The sequence below is a fragment of the Lepus europaeus genome, chromosome 15 (assembly GCF_033115175.1).
Source record: "Lepus europaeus isolate LE1 chromosome 15, mLepTim1.pri, whole genome shotgun sequence".
Lineage (NCBI taxonomy): Eukaryota > Metazoa > Chordata > Mammalia > Lagomorpha > Leporidae > Lepus > Lepus europaeus.
The window spans coordinates 91,206,829-91,230,153 of NC_084841.1; the positions used below are offsets into that span (position 1 = coordinate 91,206,829).

The 23,325-nt window shown below is 55.5% G+C and overlaps 1 protein-coding gene across 2 annotated transcripts in view; it reads right to left on the reverse strand.

Annotated features, from left to right (window-relative positions):
* Positions 1-397: 397 nt before the first annotated feature.
* RASGRF2 (Ras protein specific guanine nucleotide releasing factor 2) overlaps positions 398-23,325 on the reverse strand; it is a 194,714-nt gene continuing 171,786 nt past the window's right edge. For both annotated transcript variants that reach the window (XM_062211995.1, XM_062211994.1), the window contains exons 19-27: positions 19,123-19,235; positions 12,581-12,641; positions 12,229-12,332; positions 10,246-10,330; positions 7,809-8,006; positions 5,072-5,151; positions 4,214-4,331; positions 3,673-3,741; positions 398-654 (exon numbers count right to left, since the gene is read on the reverse strand). In XM_062211995.1, coding sequence (XP_062067979.1) covers positions 562-654; positions 3,673-3,741; positions 4,214-4,331; positions 5,072-5,151; positions 7,809-8,006; positions 10,246-10,330; positions 12,229-12,332; positions 12,581-12,641; positions 19,123-19,235 — 921 coding nt within the window. In that variant the 3' untranslated portion in view covers positions 398-561. The remainder of the gene's footprint in view (positions 655-3,672; positions 3,742-4,213; positions 4,332-5,071; positions 5,152-7,808; positions 8,007-10,245; positions 10,331-12,228; positions 12,333-12,580; positions 12,642-19,122; positions 19,236-23,325) is intronic.

Below are 23,325 nucleotides of genomic sequence, written 5' to 3' on the forward strand. Positions count from 1 at the left end.
GCCTGCAGACCGGAAGGCAGCTTCAGGCTGTGCAGGCTGACCATGCACCGAGCGCCATGCACGCATGCTGTGGGCTGGCCGCCCCCACTGCAGAAGCCGTGGCGCTGCTGGGAAGCTCGCAGCAAAGCAACTGTGACGGCAGCAGTCGATCCTGGAGGGCGGGAAGGTGCACCCAGGCCAGGAAAGTGCCGGGAAAAACACTGCGCATCTTTCCCACGGTCCTCAGCCCCGGGGTCTAACAGAGCTCGGGACAGGGTGAAATTCACATTTTCACCGGCAGCAGCACCACAGCTGCTGGCGCCTCCCCGGGTCAGACATGCCACCAATCAACACCCATCATACCCGTTTCTACACCTCCCCACCCCGAGACTGTCTGTAACCCAGATGGCTGCGTTTCTCTCTGGCTGGAGGCAGAACCCCAGCCTGGCTGCATCTCTGTGGGTGCAGTGGGAGACTGGCGGCGTCTCCCCGTGCCTGCTGCCTGGTGTGCCGTGTGCATGCGTAGATCGGTCCGTCCGCCCTCCGTGACAATGCCGGGGCCTCGGGGGCAAGGCCAGGTCTTCAAGCAGGGAGTCGAGGCTCAATCTTGAGTGACAGCTCATACAGCGTCTCTTCGTCTATGACAAGCGCTTTGTCCAGCAAGTACTGAGTGACCTGGGGAGGGGAGAGTCCATCTTTGACTTCTGCCTGGACACAGGTTTTCTCACTGGAATCTGAGCACTGCAACATTTTCTCTCGAGCACCCACAGCTTTTACCTAACTAATCATGAACATACAAGGAGTCTTCAAAAACTTCATGGCGAACCTAGTGCATTATGCGAAAACTATACGTGGCTTTCAAAATTTTTCTTCAAACTTTTTTTTTTTTTTTGACAGGCAGAGTTAGACAGTAAGAGAGACAGAGAGAACAGGCTTCCTTCCATTGGTTCACCCCCCCAGGTGGCCGCTACGGCCGGTGCACTGCACCGATCCGAAGCCAGGAGCCAGGTGCTTCCTCCTGGTCTCCCACGGGGTGCAGGGCCCAAGCACTTGGGCCATCTCCGCTGCACTCCCAGGCCACAGCAGAGAGCTGGACTAGAAGAGGGGCAACCGGGACAGAATCCGGTGCCCCGACCGGGACTAGAACTCAGAGTGCCACAGGTGGAGGATTAGCCTAGTGAGCCGCGGTACCGGCCTCAAAATTTTTTTGCACCAAAATAAATGTGTCTGTTGATCCCACTCTCCATGAACTTTCCGAAGTCCCCTTGTACTGTCAATGTAAAACCCAGAACAAAACAGACAGAATGTCTCTAGTCTCCTCCCATTCCGCTCCCCCATCTCTGCCCCCCCCTCCTACCATCATTCCGTGTGCCCCCCACCCAGACGTCTGAGCGGGGATGTTACGCGTGCTTTCAGAAATCGCCCCACCCCCACAGTCACACACGGTCTCATCCTGTACACCGCATCCCGCTCTGCTCTCCTGATGTGGGCCGGTGCACAGCGCTCACTGCTGCAGGACCCACAGCGTGGGCCAGCGGAGGCCCCTAACCACCTCCTGTTAGCACGCAGCTGCTGCCGCACAGCGCCTGCCTGCCCCCCAGTGCTCACGTGGGAAGCCTCTGCCAGGGAGACACTGAGAGGGAAACGGGAGGAGAGGACCCTAGGAAGGAGACTCTGGGGGCGTGAAGTATTTCCATGAAAATGTCACTCTGCTGAGAGACAGCGAACGTGTGTGAAATGATCGGTTTGGCCACTGTTGACCAGTGCCTGCGCTCATGTGACTTACATATATACCAAGAGGCTACGAAAAGCTGCTGGGACATGGAATTAAAAGATGAACTTACTTTGGTGCAAAACAGTTACTGAAATCCAAGCGCAGAAGAGGCTGTGAAAAAGCTCACGGGAAATCCATGTTACCAAAAAAGCCACGCATGGATTCTACAAGTTTTGCACCAAAGTAATCCGATCTTGTAATTCCATTACCCACCAACTTTTGGAAGTTATCCTTGTATTGCATTCCCCCGTTAAGTTGCCTGGTGCACCTTTTTGATCAATCTACTTCCCAAAACAGATTGCTACCAGGCGTTCATTCTGCCTGGTCTAGAACGTTCTGTGAAGCGCACAGAAGGTAGTCTGCTGTGCCTGGCTCCCTGCACACGGCACAGGGCGCTCACTGTGGGAGGGCTCAGGACTCTGGTGCCTCTCCCTGCACAGCGACACTCCTCTGTGGACGCTGGGACCACTCAGCCGCTCAGGGAGGCCAGCTGCTCCTAAATTCTGGCGATCAGTATTGCAGAATGTAACTGTTCTCCACGAGGCTGGGTCACAGCTAGATGCACACTCAGCGCTTTCAGCAACCTCCAAGGGGCGCGTTTTCCCAGCGCGGCTGCACCGCTTCACTCTCCCCAACAAGGGTCCCAGGTGCTCCGTGTGCCCGTGTGTCCTTGTAGGGGACAACGTGAAAAATGAAAAGCAAGCAAGGGCTCTGAGGCCATGGGCTCTGCCTCCGGGACACCCGTTTTCCCAGATCCTCACTAACACCGCACCTCATCCGTCTTCTACATTGTCAGTCTGACGCGGGAGAAGGGTTCTTACCTTATCTGCGTTTTTTCTTTTCACTAGTGAGGCTGACATTTCCCCATGCTATCGGCCATGTCTGTGTCTTCTGTGACCTGAGTTAGGTGTGCTCTCTCACAGGTGTATCTGTGCGCACTCACTTGGTCTCCCATGCTGCTTCCTGGTCTACTGCTGGTAGTTGGAGTATGACTGCCTGACCGTTGTCACAAGGAAGCTTTCCGTGTAGGTGACCAGGCTCGTCTTCCACGGCTTTGGCGTTCTGCACTTAAGACGGCTTTTTAACCCCGGAAGTCCTGAGTGTCTACCCTGTACTGAATTCAGATCAGACGTACCTTTTCCTTTCTACGCTTAGGTAATGAACTCATCTGGACTTTGTCCCTGTGAATGGCACGGATGGGCAGCTTCAGTTTCACTCCCGTTTAGCCAGCGGTCGGCTTCTTCCTGCCGCTCTTCAGCGCCTCGTGGATCCCGCATTCGAGTCCCACACGGCCTTGTGTCTGCACCTGCACTTGGCTCTGCTCCACTGATGCTACAGCTCTGTGCCGGTGCGGCCCGGGCTGTGGATTCCAGCTCCAGGGCACGCCATGGGACGGCTCCTGCGCTGTTGTTATCTCTCAGCAGGCTCTCGACTGTCTGCTTCCTCTTTCCTTCCCACCCTCCCTTTTCAGCTTCAGAACAAGTCTATCACATTCCTCTTACAAAAAGATGTAGGATTTCAGGTACAATGTCATGAGTGGACAGGTTACTCTGAAGGAAATGGACATGGGACATGTGACGTGTACACTCGGGGCTTCAGGGAGCTCTGTGTGCCTGGCACTCGGGGACGGGACTCTGCTGGACGTAAGCAGATCAGCAGTGGACAGTGGCAGGCAGGGGGAGGAAGGGGAGGCAGAGGGGCAGGGCCACGGGGCGCAGACCCAGAGGATGTAAAATCAAAGGAAGGCAAAGTCGAACCCATCTCCCTTTTGCTTTCTTGCTTCTCTTCCTGGTCAGACATACTGAGATCTACTGTCTGAATTTTTGTGCCACGTGCCAGCTTTCGGCACTGCGGTTCAAGCCTACCACTGCTGTCTAATTCGCTACCCTCTTGGTTAATTCCCACGCACGCACACGTACCTTTGGCTGATGGTCTATCCGGTAGGAAGTCTGCTGGAACTGGCGTATCTCTCGGATGATGTGTGAGATCTACAGGAGCAACGGCAAAAGAAAGCAAACGTATTTCCCCGCGTCCAGCCCGTTCCTGGGGCCCCGCCCAGGGGAGCGCAGCCCTGCCCCCAGGGGTCTCAGTGAACCCGGCCTGGTCATGCTCTACGCCCACGGCTCTCTTGCCCTTCTAGGTGCCACGTGGAACACCGGGAGCGAGAGGGAGCTCAGTGCACAGTCAGGGAACGGCCGTCAGAGGGGGGCTCAGGCCTGGAGGGGCAAGTGCTGGGCGCTCTCGGCCGTGGGCTCCTCACTGCTAACCTGCAAGGAGCTTCCAGCTCATCTGTCACTGTGAGTCTTAGGAAGCCACCCAGGCTGCGAGCAGCTGCGAGAGGGTGCAGCTCCAGCCAGCATCGGGCCCGGGCTGGGCCCCTGTGCTCGCCGCCTGGCCCACGCGGCGGGGAGAAGCCAGCACCGGCTCCAATCACACAGCAGCTGCCATGGTTCCACCTACCATTCTCATCTTGGAGAAGTTGACGAGGCCTTCCTCGGTGAAGTCGGGGGTCCCTTCTTCGATGAAGGCCAGGTCCGTCAGGTACATCCCGAGGTAGGGCACTGCGGGCGGGTTACAGCTGCAAGAGCAGGGCGCACGTTCGCACGCGTGTTCGCACCGAGCGCAGCCTCCCGGACACCAACGCCTTCGCCCCTCACTTCAGAAGCGGCCTCGTGACATGCAGAGCTCACACACCTCACACAGAACCAGCACACACCAGCAGTCCCCACTCCCCGCGTGTTCGCGCCGACGGCGTGTCCGGCCACAGGCTATCTTGGAGACACACACAGACAGGCACTATCGGTCATTGTGTGCAGCGCTGGTGGGCTGGCCAGGCTGCTTTGAGGGGACAAGGATGAAGAAGGCCTCCGTGGCCTCAGCTCATTAAAGAACCGGAAGGGGAAATCAACGTGCCCAGAGCTCTGGAGCGTTCACTCTCTGCTTTGTGTTCTGGGGCCTTCCAGAGGCCAGAGGTTGAGAACATGAACTTGAGTGAGAAAGCACTGAACCTGAATCCCAACTCCATCATTATCAAGTGAGCCATGGCCTCCTTGACGGTAAAACAGAGGTAACACAGCGTCTCCTGTCAGTTTGCAGAGGGACTTAAGGAAGACACGCGGGGTCTGAGCACGGAGCCCGCCATTTGCCAAACACTCAGACACGGTCCTGAGACGACCACGGCTGGCCGCCGCGCACCCGGTCTCCACGGCCAGCTCCCCTTCGCCTTCCTTTTCGAAGCAGGACGTCACTCGTGATTCATTCGCTACACAAATCATCAAACCCAACTGCGCACTTTCAGTAACACTGAGATAGACCTACTTCTTCAGGGTTTCTCTGAGGTTTTTAAATCTTCCTTCCGATGAGACCGTCTTCTGTAGCTTGTCCATTAGAGCCTTCGTCTGCAAACAAGAGAGACGGGCTTGGCGGGTACGACCTTTCCCGTGTGACCTGATGAAGCTGCCAACAGATGTGCAGCTCCCTCTATGGCGGCAGCAGGGGCCGGCGCGTGGTTCTCGCCACGGGCGGGGGACACTGTGTTCACATTTGTGAAAGGAAAGGAGGCTACAGCTACACACTTAGCGGGAACGAGTGCACAGGGCACAGAGCAGGAAAAGTGCAACGCGTGGAGCCGAGGGGCGTGGAGGACTGGAAGGCGTGTGGAAGAGAGGCTTATGGGAGGGCTCCGGGAGGGGCTCTTCCAGGGAAGATCGGCAGCGCCCCAGCTCACAGGGCACCGCCCTGCTGCTGCCCGAGCTGCGTCCTCCGCTCCACCCCCTTGCCACCGTGACCACCTTCACGGTTTGTGAGAGCAGCCCAGGTGACGCCAACCCAGAAACACGCCGCTGCTCAAGGCCATCTGTGGTTTCTTCCACGGACACAGGGCAGTGGGTGGTGGCCCCAGGGCACGGTAACCCTGTCCTGGTGACAGCCACACCCAGGCAGCTCGGCAGCACCTCCAGCTTCCAGCTCCCTGGGAAGGCCCAGGGTGAGCGTCCTCGGACCACTGTGCCCCGACCTGGTGGGGAGCTGCACAACTTCAGGGATTTTCAGAGCAACCCGAAGGGGAGCCTTGCTGTCCGACACCTGGGGGCTCTGGGAGACCCCTGCCTGGTGCGGAGCCGGCCCTGGCTCCAAGAAGCTGCACAAGCACAGTCGGCCTGGCGGTGACAGCCAGGGACAGACACCTGCAGCGTTCCGAGTGCACCCCTCCCAGGCTCCAGTCCAGAGCATGAGGAACCAGCAGAGGTGTCCACAGCAGGCACAGGTGTGGGCAGGTCGCACCTGCAGCCCCCCCCCCTCCCCGAGGACAGGATGCGCACAGGTGTGGCGGAGACGGCCTGCCTACGGCATCTCTACAGGTGACATGTCAGAATCCACAACGATGACTCCAATGTTCATCTAACCATCCCCACCCTATGGTCAGTGCAGGTACCCCTAGCCGAGGGGAGGGGCAGGCTGGGGGGCAGGGAGGAGCCATGCTGAGGCCTCGAGGGGGCTCCAGGCACTGTGCGGGAACGCAGAGTGGGGGAAGGAACCCGCAGGACACCCGAGCTCCTCCTGAGGCCTGGGCCCTCCAGGTGGGCCCCCTGCCAGGCCCCTCCCCCACTCTGGGTGGGCACATCAAGGGCACTAAGCAGAGAGGCCCTGATGAGGAACCTTTGACCACAGGCACCCATGGGACATGGAGGAATCAGGAAAAATCGCCCCCGGCTGTAAGCCACCAAGGGGCAGGGCAAGCCCAAGGGTGCAAGCTCCCAGCCATCACCTGCAAGAGGTAGGCAGACCGTGTGGGCTTGCGCTAAGCCACCATGGAGCACAGGATCAGGCCAGGGAGGCCAGGGAGCCCAGGGGCCCAGAGCAGAGGGCGGGGGCGGGGTGGGAATGGCAGTTCCATGCAACCTTGAAATCACGGAGCGATGGGGCCGGCACCGTGGTGTAATGAGTAAAGCTGCTGCCCGCAGTGCCACCATCCCATCCATATGGGTGCCGGTGCGAGTCCCGGCTGCTCCACTTCTGATCCAGCTCCCTGCTAACACATCTGGGAAAGCAGCAGGGGGTGGCCCAAGTGCTGGCCCCTGCACCCCATGGGAGAGCTGGATGACACCCAGCTCTGGCTGCTGCAGCCATCTGGGGAGTGAACCAGCGATGGAAGATCTCACTCTCTTCTCTCTGTCTCTCTCTCTAATTATGCCTTTCAAATAAACCTAATTTTGTTTTTGACAGGCAGAGTGGATAGTGAGAGAGAGAGACAGAGAGAAAGGTCTTCCTTTGCCGTTGGTTCACCCTCCAATGGCCACTGTGGCCGGCTCATCTCGCTGATCCGAAGGAGGAGCCAGGTGCTTCTCCTGGTCTCCCATGGGGTGCAGGGCCCAAGGACTTGGGCCATCCTCCACTGCCTTCCCGGGCCATAGCAGAGAGCTGGCCTGGAAGAGGGGCAACCGGGATAGAACTGGCGCCCCAACCAGGACTAGAACCGGGTGTGCCGGCGCTGCAAGGCGGAGGATTAGCCTGTTAAGCCACGGTGCCAGCCTCCTAATTTTTTTTTTAAAAGAAATTATAAAAAAAAGAAATGATAGAATGGAAATGACAGGCGGGGCAAACTGGGTTCCATGAAAGAGGACCATGGAAGTGCCATTTCTGCACATCGGGGTCACTGTCCCCAAACTCCAAATCCATGACCGATGACAACTAGCAAGGCAGATGCGGGGACCTTGGGCCCTGGGCCCTTTCCTCTGCCCTCAGTCTGGGGGAGGAAGGAGGGGAGCGAGGGACAGGGCGTCCCACACTCAGAGGTCTCCATGCCTCCCCCTCCCCATGGACAGGGCGTCCCACACTCAGGGGTCTACATGCCTCCCCCCAATTCCAGGAGCGTTCCTGACTGACAGGGGCATGACGGCTGCCCCCAGAACACTAGGGAAAGTTCTGGAAGTGCCCGTGACAGGAGTGGACAAAGCGGCAGGGGCACAGGGGTTCCCTGCGCCAGGCCCTCTCCCCGGCACAGGAGCCCAGGAGCCGCTGACTCCAGCAGCGGGAGGGGTCGCATGCCCGCACTCACCTGCTTGGACACCTTGGCCCAGGTCTTCTTCAGCCTGTAGATGGCGCTCCTGTTTAAGGCAGAGCTGATCTCCAGCACGCCGTTGTAGTTGTGCAGGCATCGGCAAATGTCGGCCACCGCCACCCACTTCTCGATGGCGTTGGCGCGGGAGCTGATGTCGGCGTAATTCATTATCTGGGAGGCCACCAGGTTACTCATCTGGGAAACCAGAAGGCCGAGGAGGCGTCTAAGAGCCGGCGCCGTGCGCGCAGCAGCGCACCTGCCTCACCTGCAGCCTCTCAGGACGGCAGGTGCCGCCTGGCGCCGAGGCCACGTTCCCTGGCTCCGTATCAGCTTCCTACAGAGGCTGACAGCAGTGAGAGCGACTCCAGCTGCCCTCGGCACCAAGAGCAGGAGGCACTGGAATGCAGTTGGTGGGGGGAAGAGGTGACTTTGTTTTAAGGATTTTATTTATTTATTTGAGAGGCAGAGTTATAGACAGTGAGAGAGAGTAAGGGGGTGGGGAGAGAGTCTTCCATCCACTGGTTCACTCCCCAAATGGCTGCAATGGCCAGAGCTGGGCTGATCCAAAGCCAGGAGCCAGGAGCTTCTTCTGGGTCTCCCACGTGGGTGCAGGGGCTCAATCACTCGGGCCATCCTCCACTGCTTTCCCAGGCCATAGCAGGGAGCTGGGTTGGAAGAGGAGCAGCCGGGTCTAGACCCAGTGCCCACGTGGGATGCTGGCGCTGCGGGCGGAGGACTAACCTAGTGCGCCACAGCGCCGGCCCCGGTGGTTCTGGTAATGAGTGACCTGGATGCAGAGTCTGCTGCCCAAGGACGGAGGCACAGCAGGCACCGCATTGTGCCAGGGGCTGGGAACAGCACCCCTGCATCCCTGACTGGCGGGACTCAGGGAAGCCACACACAGGCAGGCAGGAGTCGTGCGGAGCCAAGACTGTGAGGAGGGGCCCCAGCGGCTCCTGTGCGGACCGGGCGGCCGTATGGGCAGGGTGCCTGGGTGAACCGCTGGGACGTGGCTGGGGAGTGTGTGTGTAGGGGGAGTCCTTGACAGCTCCTGCCAAAGAGGACAGGCCTGGACTGACTTTTCAGGGCAGCATTCCCGAGATGCCGTGTGAGGGGCAGGTTGGGGCGAGGAGGTGGGGGGCAGCGGGGCGGGAACAAGGAGACACAGGTCACGCAGGGTGGGCTGGTGAAGAGGAGTCTGAGATGTTTGTGGATTTCATTCCTGATGGTGTGTGTGGGGGGGTGGTAAGGGCAGCTGAGTGGGAGAAAGGGCTCGTGATGGCCTCTGGGTGCCGCCCTGGGGGAGTGAGTGGGCCTGCGTGGTCTGGGGGCTGCAGAGCGGGTGGCAGGTGCAATGCAGGGGACATGCAGGCGGCGATGGGCAGCCGGTGAGGGTCCCTTAGACCCCAAGTGCAGGCTCAGCACAGGTGGTGGAGGTTCCTCCCCACAGAGGGGCTCTGCTTCTCTGAGTGGCCCGGATGGGCCCCCTCCCCACCGCACTGGCGCTTGGGAGTTCTGCCAACTCGGGAACTTACCCGTGGGCTTCCTGGTATTTTTTAAACTCCACCGCTATTCCTTTTGGCTGGAAATGGGAGCCTCCCCTCCGCATCGGTCTGAAGACACTTCCATATCTGCTCCTGGCCCTGGGACCCAGGCCTCAGGACAGAGCCAGGGGAGAGCTCTCGGGTGTAAGGGAACCCCTGATGTTACTGTGGGCGGTGGACTGCGGGCGGGCGGGCACTGCGGCTCGGCTGCAGCCAACAAGGTGCTTGCGCCCTGAGGGGCCCCTGGCAACCCCGGGATGGCCATAACAAGGAGGAGTGGACGCCACGCCCACCATCGCCACCACCAGGGCCCACGCTGCTCCTTCTGTGGGAGCTCCGAGCTGCACCCACAAAACATTGATGAAGACAGCGGCAGCCGTCCACCTGCTGTGCGGCAGCTATCAGATGTGGGCCCTCAGAGGGAGCCTCGCAGGCCTGGAGACGACCACACCTCTGAGCTCTGAGAGCATGCCTTTACCACTCCATCCGTCCTGCTGAAAGAGCGGGTTGCAGGGGCCAGCGCTGTGCACCTGGTTAAGGTACCTCCTGCGATGCCGGCATCCCATACGGCGCTGGTTCAAGTCCCTGCTGCTCCGCTCTGAACCAGCTCCCTGCTAACGCGCCTGGGAAAGCAGCAGAGGCCCCTGCACCCACGTGGGAGACCCTGGTGACGCTCCTGGCTCCCGGCTTCAGCCTGGCCCAGCCCTGCCTATTGTAGCTATTTAGGGAGTAAACCAGCAGATGGAAGGTCTGTGTTTCCAACTCGGCCTTTCACATAAATAAATCAATCTTTAAAAAGAAACAAACAGCTAAGGGAAGGCTCAGGTGCTTCTTTAAGGGGCGGGGCCGCAGACGCCAGGGCACCTGCGCTCCGGCCACAGGCCACTCACGTCATTGAAGTGCTGGCTGGTTCTCACGATGTACGGGGTTCTCTCGTTCTTATCCAGCTTCATCCAGCCCTGCCCGAGGAACTCCCTGCAAGTTCCAAGTGAAACACAAACCGCTTTACGTTTTCAACCACCACCCCCGTGATCAGACGCGTTAGATCTGGCCTCTCCGGAATGTCCCCGACGCCTGTCAGACACAGCCCAGCGCTTGCGTCTCACCACTCAGCACCCAGAAGAAAAGGGAGCTTTCAGTGTCCAACATTCTCTGATGAATGCCGGCAACTGTGCCGCTCCTGGGACCTCATAAAGGCTCTGTGAAGGTGGAAAGCACCAGCCAACACGAGTAACGGCCCCTCCCCCGTCCTCACTGCATCTGGGGGGCAGTAGCACAGTGGCTGGGAAAAGATCCACTGTTCCCAACTCAACTCTTCAGAGCAGCCGGTGGCTCCGGTCCTGGTTATTTTTTGTCACATGTCCACAGACATGTGTTGGGACAGGGAGCACAAGATGACAGAGTGCCCAGAGGAGAGCCTGCAGGTGTGTGCTACAGCACCAGGCCTGCAGCTCTGACCCGCTGGCCACCGTCACCGACACAGTGGTCTCTCTGCCCCATGTGTCCACTCTTTCCAGCTGAGCTACTGGTTCAGCAGGGAATCGTGCCAACACCTGCTCTGTGTCCCAACAAAGGAGCCCCTGAGTGACAGCCGGAAGGGGACTTACGAGCCTGTCCCCTTCTGCACAGAGAACATGGCTAGGCTGTGGGTGAGCGCCTGGTCACAGGGGTCACATTGTCTACCCCGGAGTGGGGTTCCCCAGAATGTGCTTATGGATCACCCAGAATCATCTAGGGTTCTCACTGAAATCACACTTTCCATGGCCAGCGTTGTGATGCGGCAGGTTAAGCTACCACCGGCAGTGCCAGCATCCCATATGAGCACCAGTTCAAATCCCGGCTGCTCCGCTTCTGATCCAGCTTCCTGCTAATGCAACCAGGAAAGCAGTGGAGGGCCCACGTGCTGCGGCCCTGACAACCACTTTGGAGACCCAGATGGAGTTCCAGGCTCCTGGCTGTGGCCTGGCCCAGCCATGGCTGTCGCAGGCATTGGGGGAGTGAGCCTGCAGATGGAAGCTCTCTAACTCTGCCTTTCAAATAAATAAATAAATGAATTCATCTTAAAAAGAATCTAGTTTTCTAGGCCTCAATCAAGCCAACCAGAATCAAAACTCCCAGGGAGCCTGCAGGAAGGAACTTTTAAGTTTCCCGAGTGGTTCCTGGGCCACTGAGGTTTGGGAACCATGGCTGCATCTTGGCCTCTGTGGTGACCCCAGCGCAGAGACAAACACAAGAATGGCAGTCTTGAGTCCCCAGGTCAGGGTTCCCCACGTCCACTGGGACCAAGAGATTTTCAAGTGGGGCCAGATCACTTTGCTAGTAAGATTCACATCTCTGTGCTTGCCAAACCCCGCCCCCAACACGCACACACACTCACATACTCATCTGTCTTAGGATGACTGTCTTAGGATGTCACACAAACACACACACACGCACTCACACATACACTCACACTCACGGGCACATCTGGCTTAGGAACAGCACATGCACACGCACAGACTCACATACTCATCTGCTTTAGGAACAGCACACACACACACACACATACATGCACTCACTCACACACTCACACACTCACAGGTACATCTGCTTTAGGAACAGCACACACACACACATGCACTCACACACACACACACTCACACTCATACTCATCTGTTTTAGGAACAGCACATGCGCACACACACACGCACTCACACATACACTCACACTCACAGGCACATCTGCTTTAGGAACAGCACACACACAGGCACTCACACACACACTCACACTCACATACTCATCTGTCTTAGGAACAGCACATGCGCACACAGGCACACACACATGGGCACACACGTCACACCCAGGTGCACAGCGGCCGCGGGGGCGGCACTCACTCGTAGGGGATGCTCCTGAAGATGACGTGGTCCAGCAGCGTGATCTGCTCAGCCAGCTCCATGGCCGACAGGGTCTCAAAGCACTCGGCCTTCGGACAGTCCGCCTGGGAGAGACAAGGGAGGGATGTGAGCCCACCGGAGTGGGGCATCGGTCACCCACGGCAGGGCAGGGCAGCAGACGGCGCTGTCTGCGGATGCGAGAAGCCCGCCCTGAGGTTCTAGCTTTGGATGGAAGACTCAAAGTTCTCCACATCGCCCCACAGGTGGCCCAGTTCACAGAGATGCACAGACAGGACCCGGGCCACACCCTGGGTCCCCAGCCCTGAGCACGCCCCGTGCCGGCTGAACTTACCGTCTGAATTATATCCTCTAGTTTTAGGTGGACGTCATCTTGATCATCTTGTGAAAGGGCCCTAAAAAGAAGAAAAACAAAACATCCTCAATGAAGAACAGACAGACATTTCGGAACCCACACCACAGGATGTAGCTGAGTGCCTTGGGTGGGATGCCTGAGGGCTTGGGGGGCACGGTCCCTGGGCAGGGCTGTGGCTGAAACAGAAACACAGGTGTGACGGGCACACGACAGTCATCAACAGAGCTGAATTAGGGCAAGGAGCCAGCTGTCACATGTGATGTCATAAACAAAACAGCCACCGTCCAAGTGAGCCTTGCTATTCCCCGTCAGTCTTAAATGCCTAACTCTCGGGTCGTTATCCAGCAACCAGGACTGGCACATCGTGTGCCTGACGAGCAGGGACCACCTGGAACTGGAAACGGGGCTCATCCCAAGTGCCAGCTCCAACCAATGGCTTCTGAGGTCACTTCCTGCTGTAGATGGCAAACTCTCAGGATGGACTGGTCATGTCTGACGTGGTGCCTTGACGTACTGGCAGCAAGAAGGCCTCCCACTGGCTGATCTTGATGCTTTTCTCGATCTACAAACCCTCATTGCCCTGGTGTCTTTTAGTCAAATGGCCCTATGGGAAATAACTTCCAGAAAGTGATTGCTAAATATCAGTATTTTAAATACACAGAGCAGGAGAAAATGCAACGGCACCACAGAAATGCATGTGGCTGTTGGAGTTTTCTATGAACAATTAAACAGCAACAAAGTTTATAACCCAGAAGAAAAGGACAAATTCTTTCACATCTACACCTTATCAAGATTGAGTCATGAAGAAATAGAATACTTAAGCAGACCAAGAACAGGGAGTGAGACTGAACCAACAATTTAAAAGTCTCCCATCAAAGAAAAGTCTAGGACCAGATGGCATCACTGAAGAATTTCACCAAACAACTGAAGACAATTAACACCAAATTCTTCTTAAATATTCCAAAAAATAGAAGAGGGGGGGGATCTTCCAAACTCAGCCTTATCTTGATATCAAAACCAGACAAGGATATAGTAACCACAAAAAACAAAGCTATAGGCCAATATCTTGGATGAACACAGATGTAAAAATCCTCAACTAAATACCAGCAAATAAAATCCAACCACACAGCAAAAAAGATGATTCATTATGATCAAATGGGAGTTTTCCCAGAAATGCAAGGATGGTTCAACATATGCAAATTAACAAACATGATCCACCTGAACAGAAGCGACAAAAATCATACGATCATCTCAACAGATGCAGAAAAGGTATTTGATAAAATCCAGTATCTTTCATGATTAAAAAAAAAAAACTATGAACAAATTAGGTATACAAGGAATGTACCCCAATATAATAAAGGCCAGATATAACAAGCCAACAGCTAACATCATACTGAACGGAGAAGAGCTGAGGTGTTCTAAAATCTACATAGTACCAGAAGTCATAGCCAGAGCAACTAGGCAAGACAAAGAAATAAAGTACACCTCAGCCGGAGAGGAGAAAGTCACTGTCACTGTGTGCAGATGACGTGTGTGTAGAAGCTGCCCCCACCCACAGAGTCCATGGAAAACCTACTGGAACTAATCAATCAATGAGCAGAGTTGCAGGAAAGAAAGGAAAAGTGCAAAAATATTCAGTATAAACCCAAATTATCTGAAAAAGAAACCAAGAAGGTGACCACATTTCCAAAAGCTACAAAAAAAAAATAATAATAAATTTAACCTCAGAGGTGAAGGATGTTTCCAGTGAGACCTGTAAGGACACAGGACGTGGAAGGACTCCCGTGTTCGTGGATCCGGAGACCCAATTCCATTAACTGCGCACGTGGACCAAGGGACCTGCGCGGCAATGCAGTCCCTACCGAAATCCCAGTGGAGCTTCACAGAACCAGGAAAATGCCACTAAAAACGTGCGTGGAACCCCAAAGGGTCCTGAACAGCCACAGCAGTCTTGAGCAAGGCAGAGTAGAGCTGGCAGCGTTACACCACCCGGCGGCGCCCTAGAGGGCGAGCACTGTCCTGGTGCTGCCAGGCCAGCCCCTGGCCCTGGCCCCTGACTCCAACTCCCTGCTAACGCAGATGCTAGAAGGCAGCAGTCACAGCTCAGGAACCTTCCCGACTCTGGCTGGGGATGACTGCAAGCTGCAGGGAGACACAGGTGAACCAGCAGACAAGAGTGGGTGTTCTCATTCTCTCTCTCTCTCTCTGTCTCCCCCTCCCCTTCTTGAATAAAACATATTACAAAGCTAGAATTATTGCAACAATATGGTACTGGCATGTAGTCCAACAGAACAGAATAGAGGCCCTAAAGTAAGTCTGTCCGTCCGCACACAGTGATCGTTAACGTACCAAGAACAGTCACTGGGAAAGGTCGGTCTTTTCCATCAGTGGTGCTGGGAAAATTAGATATCCACACACACGAGCATGAAATTAGACCTGTGTCTCTCATTATGCACAAAAATTAACTCAAAATGGGTTAAAGGCCTAAAACTAAGACGCGAAACTTTGAAACAACTAGAAGAAACCACAGGGGAAATGCTTCTGGACACAGCAATGGGCAGAGAGGTTTTCTGGAGGCCGGCGCTGTGGCGTAGTGGGTGAGGCTACTGCCTGTCCTGCCGGCATCCCATATGGGCGCCAGCTGGAGTCCCAGCTGCTCACTTCCAATCCAGCTCCCTGCTATGGCCTGGGAAAGTAGTAGAAGATGGCCCAAGTCCTTGGGCCACTGCACCTGCATGCGAGGCCCAGAAGAAGCTCCTGGCTCCTGGCTTCAGATCGGTGCAGCTCCGGCCATTGCAGCCATTTGGAGAGTGAACCAGCAGATGGAAGACCTCTCTCTCTCTCTCTGCCTCTGCTTCTCTGTAATTCTGCCTTTCAAATAAATAAATAAATCTTTTTTAAAAAGGAGGGTTTTTTTGGTTCAGACCCCAAAAGTACAGGAAACAAAAGCCAAATAGAGAAACTGGATTTCTTCAAACTAAAGAGTTTCTGCACCGCAAAGGCAACAATCCACAGAGTGGAAAAGACAACTTACAGGACGGGAGAAAATGTTTGCAAACTATGCATCTGACAAGGGGTTAATAACCAGAATGCGCAAGGAACTCAAACAGCTCAACAGTAAAAAACTAAATAGTCCATTCAAAATGGTCCATAGAGCCAGATATTTCTCAAAGAAGGACATCACATGGCCAACAGGTCCATGAAAAAACGCACAACATCCCTGATCGCCAGGAAATACAAAGCAAAACCCAGATCAGGCACCACCGCGTCCAGGTAGACTTGCTGTCACACAAGACACAAGGTCACAGGTGCCGACTGGATACAGGGAAAAGGGCACCCTGCACTGTGTTGGTGGGAACGAAAGTTAGCACAGCCGCTGCGGACTACAGCATGGCTGTCCCACAGAAAGCTAAGAACGTAAGGACCACGGAACCCTGCACGCCCATGGTGGGTGTGAATCCAGAGGAAAGGGATTCAGTCCCTGGCGAGACATGCGCACACGCCTGACGCCTGCAGCCAAGAACGGGGACCACCCAAGTGTGCAGCCAGCGCAGCAGGGAGGAGGGAAGGCAACGTCAGTCACCCATGCTGACGTCGTGCCATTCACAACAGCAGCGGTGAAGTGGAGGCCGCTATGTTAAGGGAAACAGGCAGACACGGAGAGACGAGGACTGTATGATCTCATGCATACATGGAGTCTACAGCAAAAAAAAAAAAAAAAAAGTGAGCTCATAGTGGTTCAAAGTACAACAGTGGAGACCAGAGGCTGGATGGGAAAGGTGGACTAACGGTACAGTTATGGCCAAATAAGAGTAAGAGGTGTTGGGGTTCTCCTGAATAGTAGGATGACTACAGATAATCTTCATGTGTTGTATATTTCTCCATTAATAAAAATGTACAAGATAGGATTTTAGAACGTTTTCACCATAAAAACATGTTAAATGTTTACCCTGATTGGACATTATATAATGTTATTATATTATACTATATATATTATATATACTATATTGTATTATACAATATAATAACATTATATATTATACATTGTAATATAATATGTTATTAAATAATATACAATATAATACATTATACATAATATAAAATATATAATTTTTAACAAAAATGTTTAAATAAATAAGACAAACCTAGTGTAGAAAAATAACTCAATTGTTAGTTTAGGCTAAGAGCATGACCACCAAGGTTTGGGTGTTTCTCGATGGCCCATGTGAGACAGGCTGGGTCCCCACGCCTGACCTATGTTCACGGTTGCTGGGTCAAGGGTGGAAACTTGGTCTCATAATGTGGCCTCTGGGAAGTGATCAGATTGGATGAGGTTGTTAGGGCGAAGACGCGTGATCCAATCATGGTGGCTTGGTAAGGAGAGGCCACACAGACGCAGAAGACAGTGTGTTCCCTGTCCTGCTGCTTCCAGGCTTGCCTGGTGGTCATCCCCCCACCACACACACACACGTACACACACACACACACATGCACGCACTTGTACACACACACACAGACACGCTCTGCCACTGCGGCCCCCAGCCTCCCCTGACGGCTGAACCAACGGGACGGCCTGGTCTCGGGCAGGAAGCTCCACAACCGTAGCCACGATAAAGCTCCTCCCCTCCTCAACAGCGGGGTCAGGCGTTTGGTTCGTGGCAAGAAGCTGCAGGAAATCATAACAAACTGTTGCCAGGAAGAGAACAGGAGGAGAGGCACTCAGCCCACTGGAGCCAGGCTTCTCCAGCTCTGTGTTCCTAATCTTAAAATCTGAAGCAGACGCACGGTTGCAGTCGGGAAGCTCACTGAGACGTGGCCACGGGGTGGACTGAGTGACGACGGCCCCTCTAAGTGTCCTGGGGCCGCCCCCACAAACACCACACACAGAGTGACCTGATAAACGCTCTGCCTCCCATTCTGGGGTGGGGGGGAGCCTGAAGTGCAGGTGCCGGCAGGGCAGGGCTGCCTCTGAGACCACAGAGCGCCTTCCTCACCTCGCCCCAGCTTCTAGAGGTCTTCCAGCAAAGTCTGGCATTAGAAAAAGATTACTTACTATTTATTTAGGTGGAAGGCAGACAAGACAGAGAGAGGGAGAGGGAGAGGGAGAGGGAGAGGGACAGGGACAGGGACAGGGATCGATCTACAACAGCCAAGGCTGGACCAAGCCGAAGCCAGGAGCCAGGAGCTCCATCTGGGTCCCCACATGAGTGGTAGGAACACAAGAACCCGAGCCATACCTCTACCTCCCAGGCACACGAGTAGGGACTTGAACCAGCACTCGGATAAGGGCTGTGGGGGTTCCAAGGAGAGGCTTAACCCACTGCACCCCAATGTCCACCCCAATATTTAGCATTTTTAGGCTTGAGGCTGCCCAACTCCAGTCTCTCCCTACACCTTTAGACAGCGCTCCCTGTGCCTCTGTCTTCCGGTCCGACTTCCTGGAAGGATGCCAGTCACACTGCTTCGGGGCCCCCCCCGCCTCCTCCAGTACGACCTCATCTTAACTGAGGACAGCTACGAGGATCCTGTTTCCACGCAAAGTCGTTTGCTGAGCGCTGGATTTGGGGACTTCCATTGGTCGTTCTGTGAGGGGCACAATTCGATCCAGAATGGCCCCTACCCCAAGGAAGGTCCCCGCTATGGGGTCAGCAGCTAACGAGGGCTAAGCAGGACTTCTCAGCCAGTTACTAAGACGTCACAAACAAAATCCAGCACTGGCACCTCACAGAGAAACTTCCGGAACCGTGATAGACCGAGCTAAGGCCGACTCCTCTCCACACACACAGCCAAGCGGGAAAGAAAAGGATTATTTCCCAAGGTTGCAAACGAGGAGGGAACCAGAAGTCAGAATGGCAAAGGAGACCCAGGCCCCAGAAGGTGGGGGCTGGGCTTCCCACCCCCAGATGGGGACGGAAGAGGCAGCCATGAAAGACTGGGAAGCTGATGGCTCACCCACAGGGAAGGGACCGGAGGGAAGCCCTCCCCCCCCCCCCCCAAGCAGAAGCTCGGAGGAAGACCAGTACCTGCCTGGATGCCCTGTGTAACGACCGTGGAAACACGAGGTCTCTGGTGGGACACCCACCCTTCAGGCCTGCATCAGGGCAGTGTGGGGCACCTCCACACAGCCTCACACAACCAGGTGGAGAAGGTGACAGAAACACTGGTCTAGAGCCAGCGGGACCACGGATGCCCTCTCTGGCGGCACACCCACAAGGCAGGTGCACAGAGCCCCGCGGCAGTGCCAGCCGCACCTGCAGACCAGTTCTCAAAGCTTCTGTGGATGGGGTGGGGTCTGCAGTGGGCCCCTCCTCCCCAGCCCCACACACGGGCGCTGCTTTCCTCCCCGACAACACCAGGCAGACCCCACGGCACCCAGAAAGGAGGAGGGGAGAGAGAATACTATACCAGTGAGAGCCTGGCCCTGGCTGCCCGAGGATGCTCCAGTTTACCCTCCTGACCCCAGGCTCGTGTCTCCTATGAACCAACAAGCTGATGCAGCCCCCCCACCCCCCGCCCCTCACCTCAGGATGTTGGCTGTCGCCTTCCTCTCCTGGGGAAGGAGGTCGGGGTCGCGCAGGACTTCCTCCAGCAGGTTCAGCACATTCATCTTCAGCTCATTGTTGAGCTCGAAGTCCTAGGAAACACAACGAATCCCTGCAGAGCGCGGCCGTGAAGGGCTGAGCTCCAGGACACGTGCCGCTACTCCTCGTGGGACACTGTCCAGAAGCTGGAGTGCAAATCGCAGCACACAGCCCTTGGAAATCCCTCCCCCTTCCCCGATTCAGTTGGTCTGGGAGGGGCCCTGTCGCTGGGACTCCTGACACCACCCACCTAGGAATAATGGAATAGGACCGCGGTTCTATTTTGTTGGTTTTCGGAACTGAGGCCATGATTAAGAGGGACGGCCAGGGGCATTCGTATTGTGCCGCTAGAGGTGAAATTCTTGGACCGGCGCAAGACGGACCAGAGCGAAAGCATTTGCCAAGAATGTTTTCATTAACCAAGAACAAAAGTCAGAGGTTCGAAGACGATCAGATACTGTCGTAGTTCCGACCATAAATGATGCCGACTGGCAATGTGGCGGCGTTATTCCCATGACCCGTCGGGCAGCTTCCAGGAAACCATACAGAACAGGCACAGCGACTGGGAAGGGACCTTCCTAGAGCTCACGAGGCCCCTGCTGGCCCCTCCAGTCAGGGCCTCTCACACACACACCCATGCACAACGCAGGCATATCCACTCACGCCAAAATCCCACGGTCCCTCAGAGAGAACCCTGCAGCCCAGGACGCTGCCTCGGGCTGTGTTTCTGTCTCTCCAGCTTTGAGTCCAAGAGCTGTCAGACTCTGCCTGGATTTTCCTTGACTGCACAGTGGGGTCCAGAGCTGGTCCTTTATGCCATGGGACACCCACTCCCTACCGCAGGAACACCCCGTGGTATACTGTAAGGGCCAACTGAATTGTCTGGTTTTCCATTAAACCATGGGTAAGACCAGTAACATGGCCACCAACAATAAAAGAGCCATTGAAATAATCAAGCTGTCATTTGGGGAGGACTGGAAGGCTATCAGCATCAGCAGCAGTATCTCCATCATTATCATTATCAGTATCTCCATCAGTCTCAGCCTCGGTATCTCTGTTAACACAGAGCTGGGAAGAGCTACAGGATAAAGGAGCCTCACTGAATGATGGGACCATGCCCAGTGAACACAGGCGAGGGGCTGAAGAGGCAGCCACTGGGCAGAGCTGGGACAACGTGCAGGTAATTCAAAAAGTTTGTGGGAAGATAGCATGAAAAGATGTGCATTTTGATGCAAAAAAAAAAAAAAATAGAAATGCGGCCGGCACCGCGGCTCAACAGGCTAATCCTCCGCCTTGTGGTGCCGGCACACCGGGTTCTAGTCCTGGTCGGGGCGCTGGATTCTATCCCGGTTGCCCCTCTTCCTGTCCAGCTCTCTGCTATGGCCCGGGAGTGCAGTGGAGGATGGCCCAGGTCCTTGGGCCCTGCACCCGCATGGGACACCAGGAGAAGCACCTGGCTCCTGGCTTTGGATCAGTGCGGAGCGCCAGTCGCAGCTGCCATTGGAGGGTGAACCAACGGCAAAGGAAGACCTTTCTCTCTGTCTCTCTCTATCCACTCCGCCTGTCAAAAGAAAAAAAAAATAGAAATGCATGCATAGTTTTTTCATAGTGCACATTTTCCATGAATCTTTTGAAGATCCCTCATATGCATAGATTTCAATTCTTTTGCACCCTAATAAACTTATTTTGTAATTCCATTTTCCACAAACTTGTTGAAGCATATTGATACATATATAAAGGGGGGTAGACCATACAATTCTTTTTTTTTTAAAGACTTATTTATTTGAAAGAGTTACAGAGAGAGGTAGAGACAGAGAGAGAGAGGTCTTGCATCCGCTGGTTCATTCCCTAGATGGCCGCAATGGCCGGAGCTGAGCCAGTCCGGAGCCAGGAGCTTCTTCTGGGTCTCCCATGTAGGTGCAGGGGCCCAAGGACTTTGGCCATCTTGTACTGCTTTCCCAGGCCATAGCAGAGAGCTGGATTGGAAGAGGAGCAGCGGGGACTTGAACCGGTGCCCATATGGGGTGCCGCCACTGCAGGCAACAGCGCCGGCCCCAGTACAACTATTCTTTATAGCAGAATTTCAAGTAGTAAATGCAGAGGAACAAATGAGTCAGATAAGAACCTTTCACAGCCAACACAGTAATAACCGATTCCAGCAAGGATGATGATTGGATAGGAACGTGGCTGGGGACGAATGTCCTGGGGACACAGGGTGTGATCTCAGAGTCCCCTCCTGGAGACAGCTTACCAGTGACATGGGAGAGTCTGGGAGACAACACAGTAACTGATGGATCAAAGCGGCCAACTCCAAGAAGGGCACTCAGCCACCCCATGGGCCCAACAGCGTCACGCTCTGTGACAACAGGTCCCTTCCATGTCATTGTGTGTGACAGAATACATCACCTCCTTCCCACGACACTGCCTGTGACACACAACATCACCTCCTTCAAATGACATTGATTGTGATAGAGTACATCACCTCCTCCCACGTCACCCTCTCAGAGAACACATCACCTCCTCCCTCACCACCCTCTCAGGGAACACATCACCTCCTCCCACGTCACCCTCTCAGGGAACACATCACCTCCTCCCTCACCACCCTCTCAGGGAACACATCACTTCCTCCCTCACCACCCTCTCAGGGAACACATCACCTCCTCCCACGTCACCCTCTCAGGGAACACCTCACCTCCTCCCTCACCACCCTCTCAGGGAACACATCACCTCCTCCCACGTCACCCTCTCAGGGAACACCTCACCTCCTCCCACGTCACCCTCTCAGGGAACACATCACCTCCTCCCACACCACCCTCTCAGGGAACACATCACCTCCTCCCACACCACCCTCTCAGGAACACATCACCTCCTCCCACGTCACCCTCTCAGGGAACACCTCACCTCCTCCCACGTCACCCTCTCAGGGAACACATCACCTCCTCCCACACCACCCTCTCAGGGAACACATCACCTCCTCCCACACCACCCTCTCAGAGAACACATCACCTCCTCCCTCACCACCCTCTCAGGGAACACCTCACCTCCTCCCACGTCACCCTCTCAGGGAACACATCACCTCCTCCCACACCACCCTCTCAGGGAACACATCACCTCCTCCCACACCACCCTCTCAGGGAACACATCACCTCCTCCCTCACCACCCTCTCAGGGAACACATCACCTCCTCCCACGTCACCCTCTCAGGGAACACATCACCTCCTCCCACGTCACCCTCTCAGGGAACACATCACCTCCTCCCACACCACCCTCTCAGGGAACACATCACCTCCTCCCACGTCACCCTCTCAGAGAACACATCACCTCCTCCCACGTCACCCTCTCAGGGAACACATCACCTCCTCCCACGTCACCCTCTCGGGGAACACATCACCTCCTCCCACGTCACCCTCTCGGGGAACACATCACCTCCTCCCACGTCACCCTCTCGGGGAACACATCACCTCCTCCCACGTCACCCTCTCGGGGAACACATCACCTCCTCCCACGTCACCCTCTCGGGGAACACATCACCTCCTCCCACGTCACCCTCTCAGGGAACACATCACCTCCTCCCACGTCACCCTCTCAGAGAACACATCACCTCCTCCCACGTCACCCTCTCAGGGAACACATCACCTCCTCCCACGTCACCCTCTCAGGGAACACATCACCTCCTCCCACGTCACCCTCTCGGGGAACACATCACCTCCTCCCTCACCACCCTCTCGGGGAACACATCACCTCCTCCCTCACCACCCTCTCAGGGAACACATCACCTCCTCCCTCACCACCCTCTCAGAGAACACATCACCTCCTCCCACGTCACCCTCTCGGGGAACACATCACCTCCTCCCACATCACCCTCTCAAGGAACACATCACCTCCTCCCTCACCACCCTCTCAGGGAACACATCACCTCCTCCCACACCACCCTCTCAGGGAACACATCACCTCCTCCCACGTCACCCTCTCGGGGAACACATCACCTCTGGTCATTTTTCCCTCGAAGTAAATGTTTTCCATGAAGAGCACTGGGGAGAGTGGGAAGGCAAGGGCTGGTGTCTCCTTTCCTGGTTTCTAGGGGTATTCGCACACTCCCAGGGGGCTGGCTGCACTTGCCGGTCACGCGGGCTCTCGGCCACG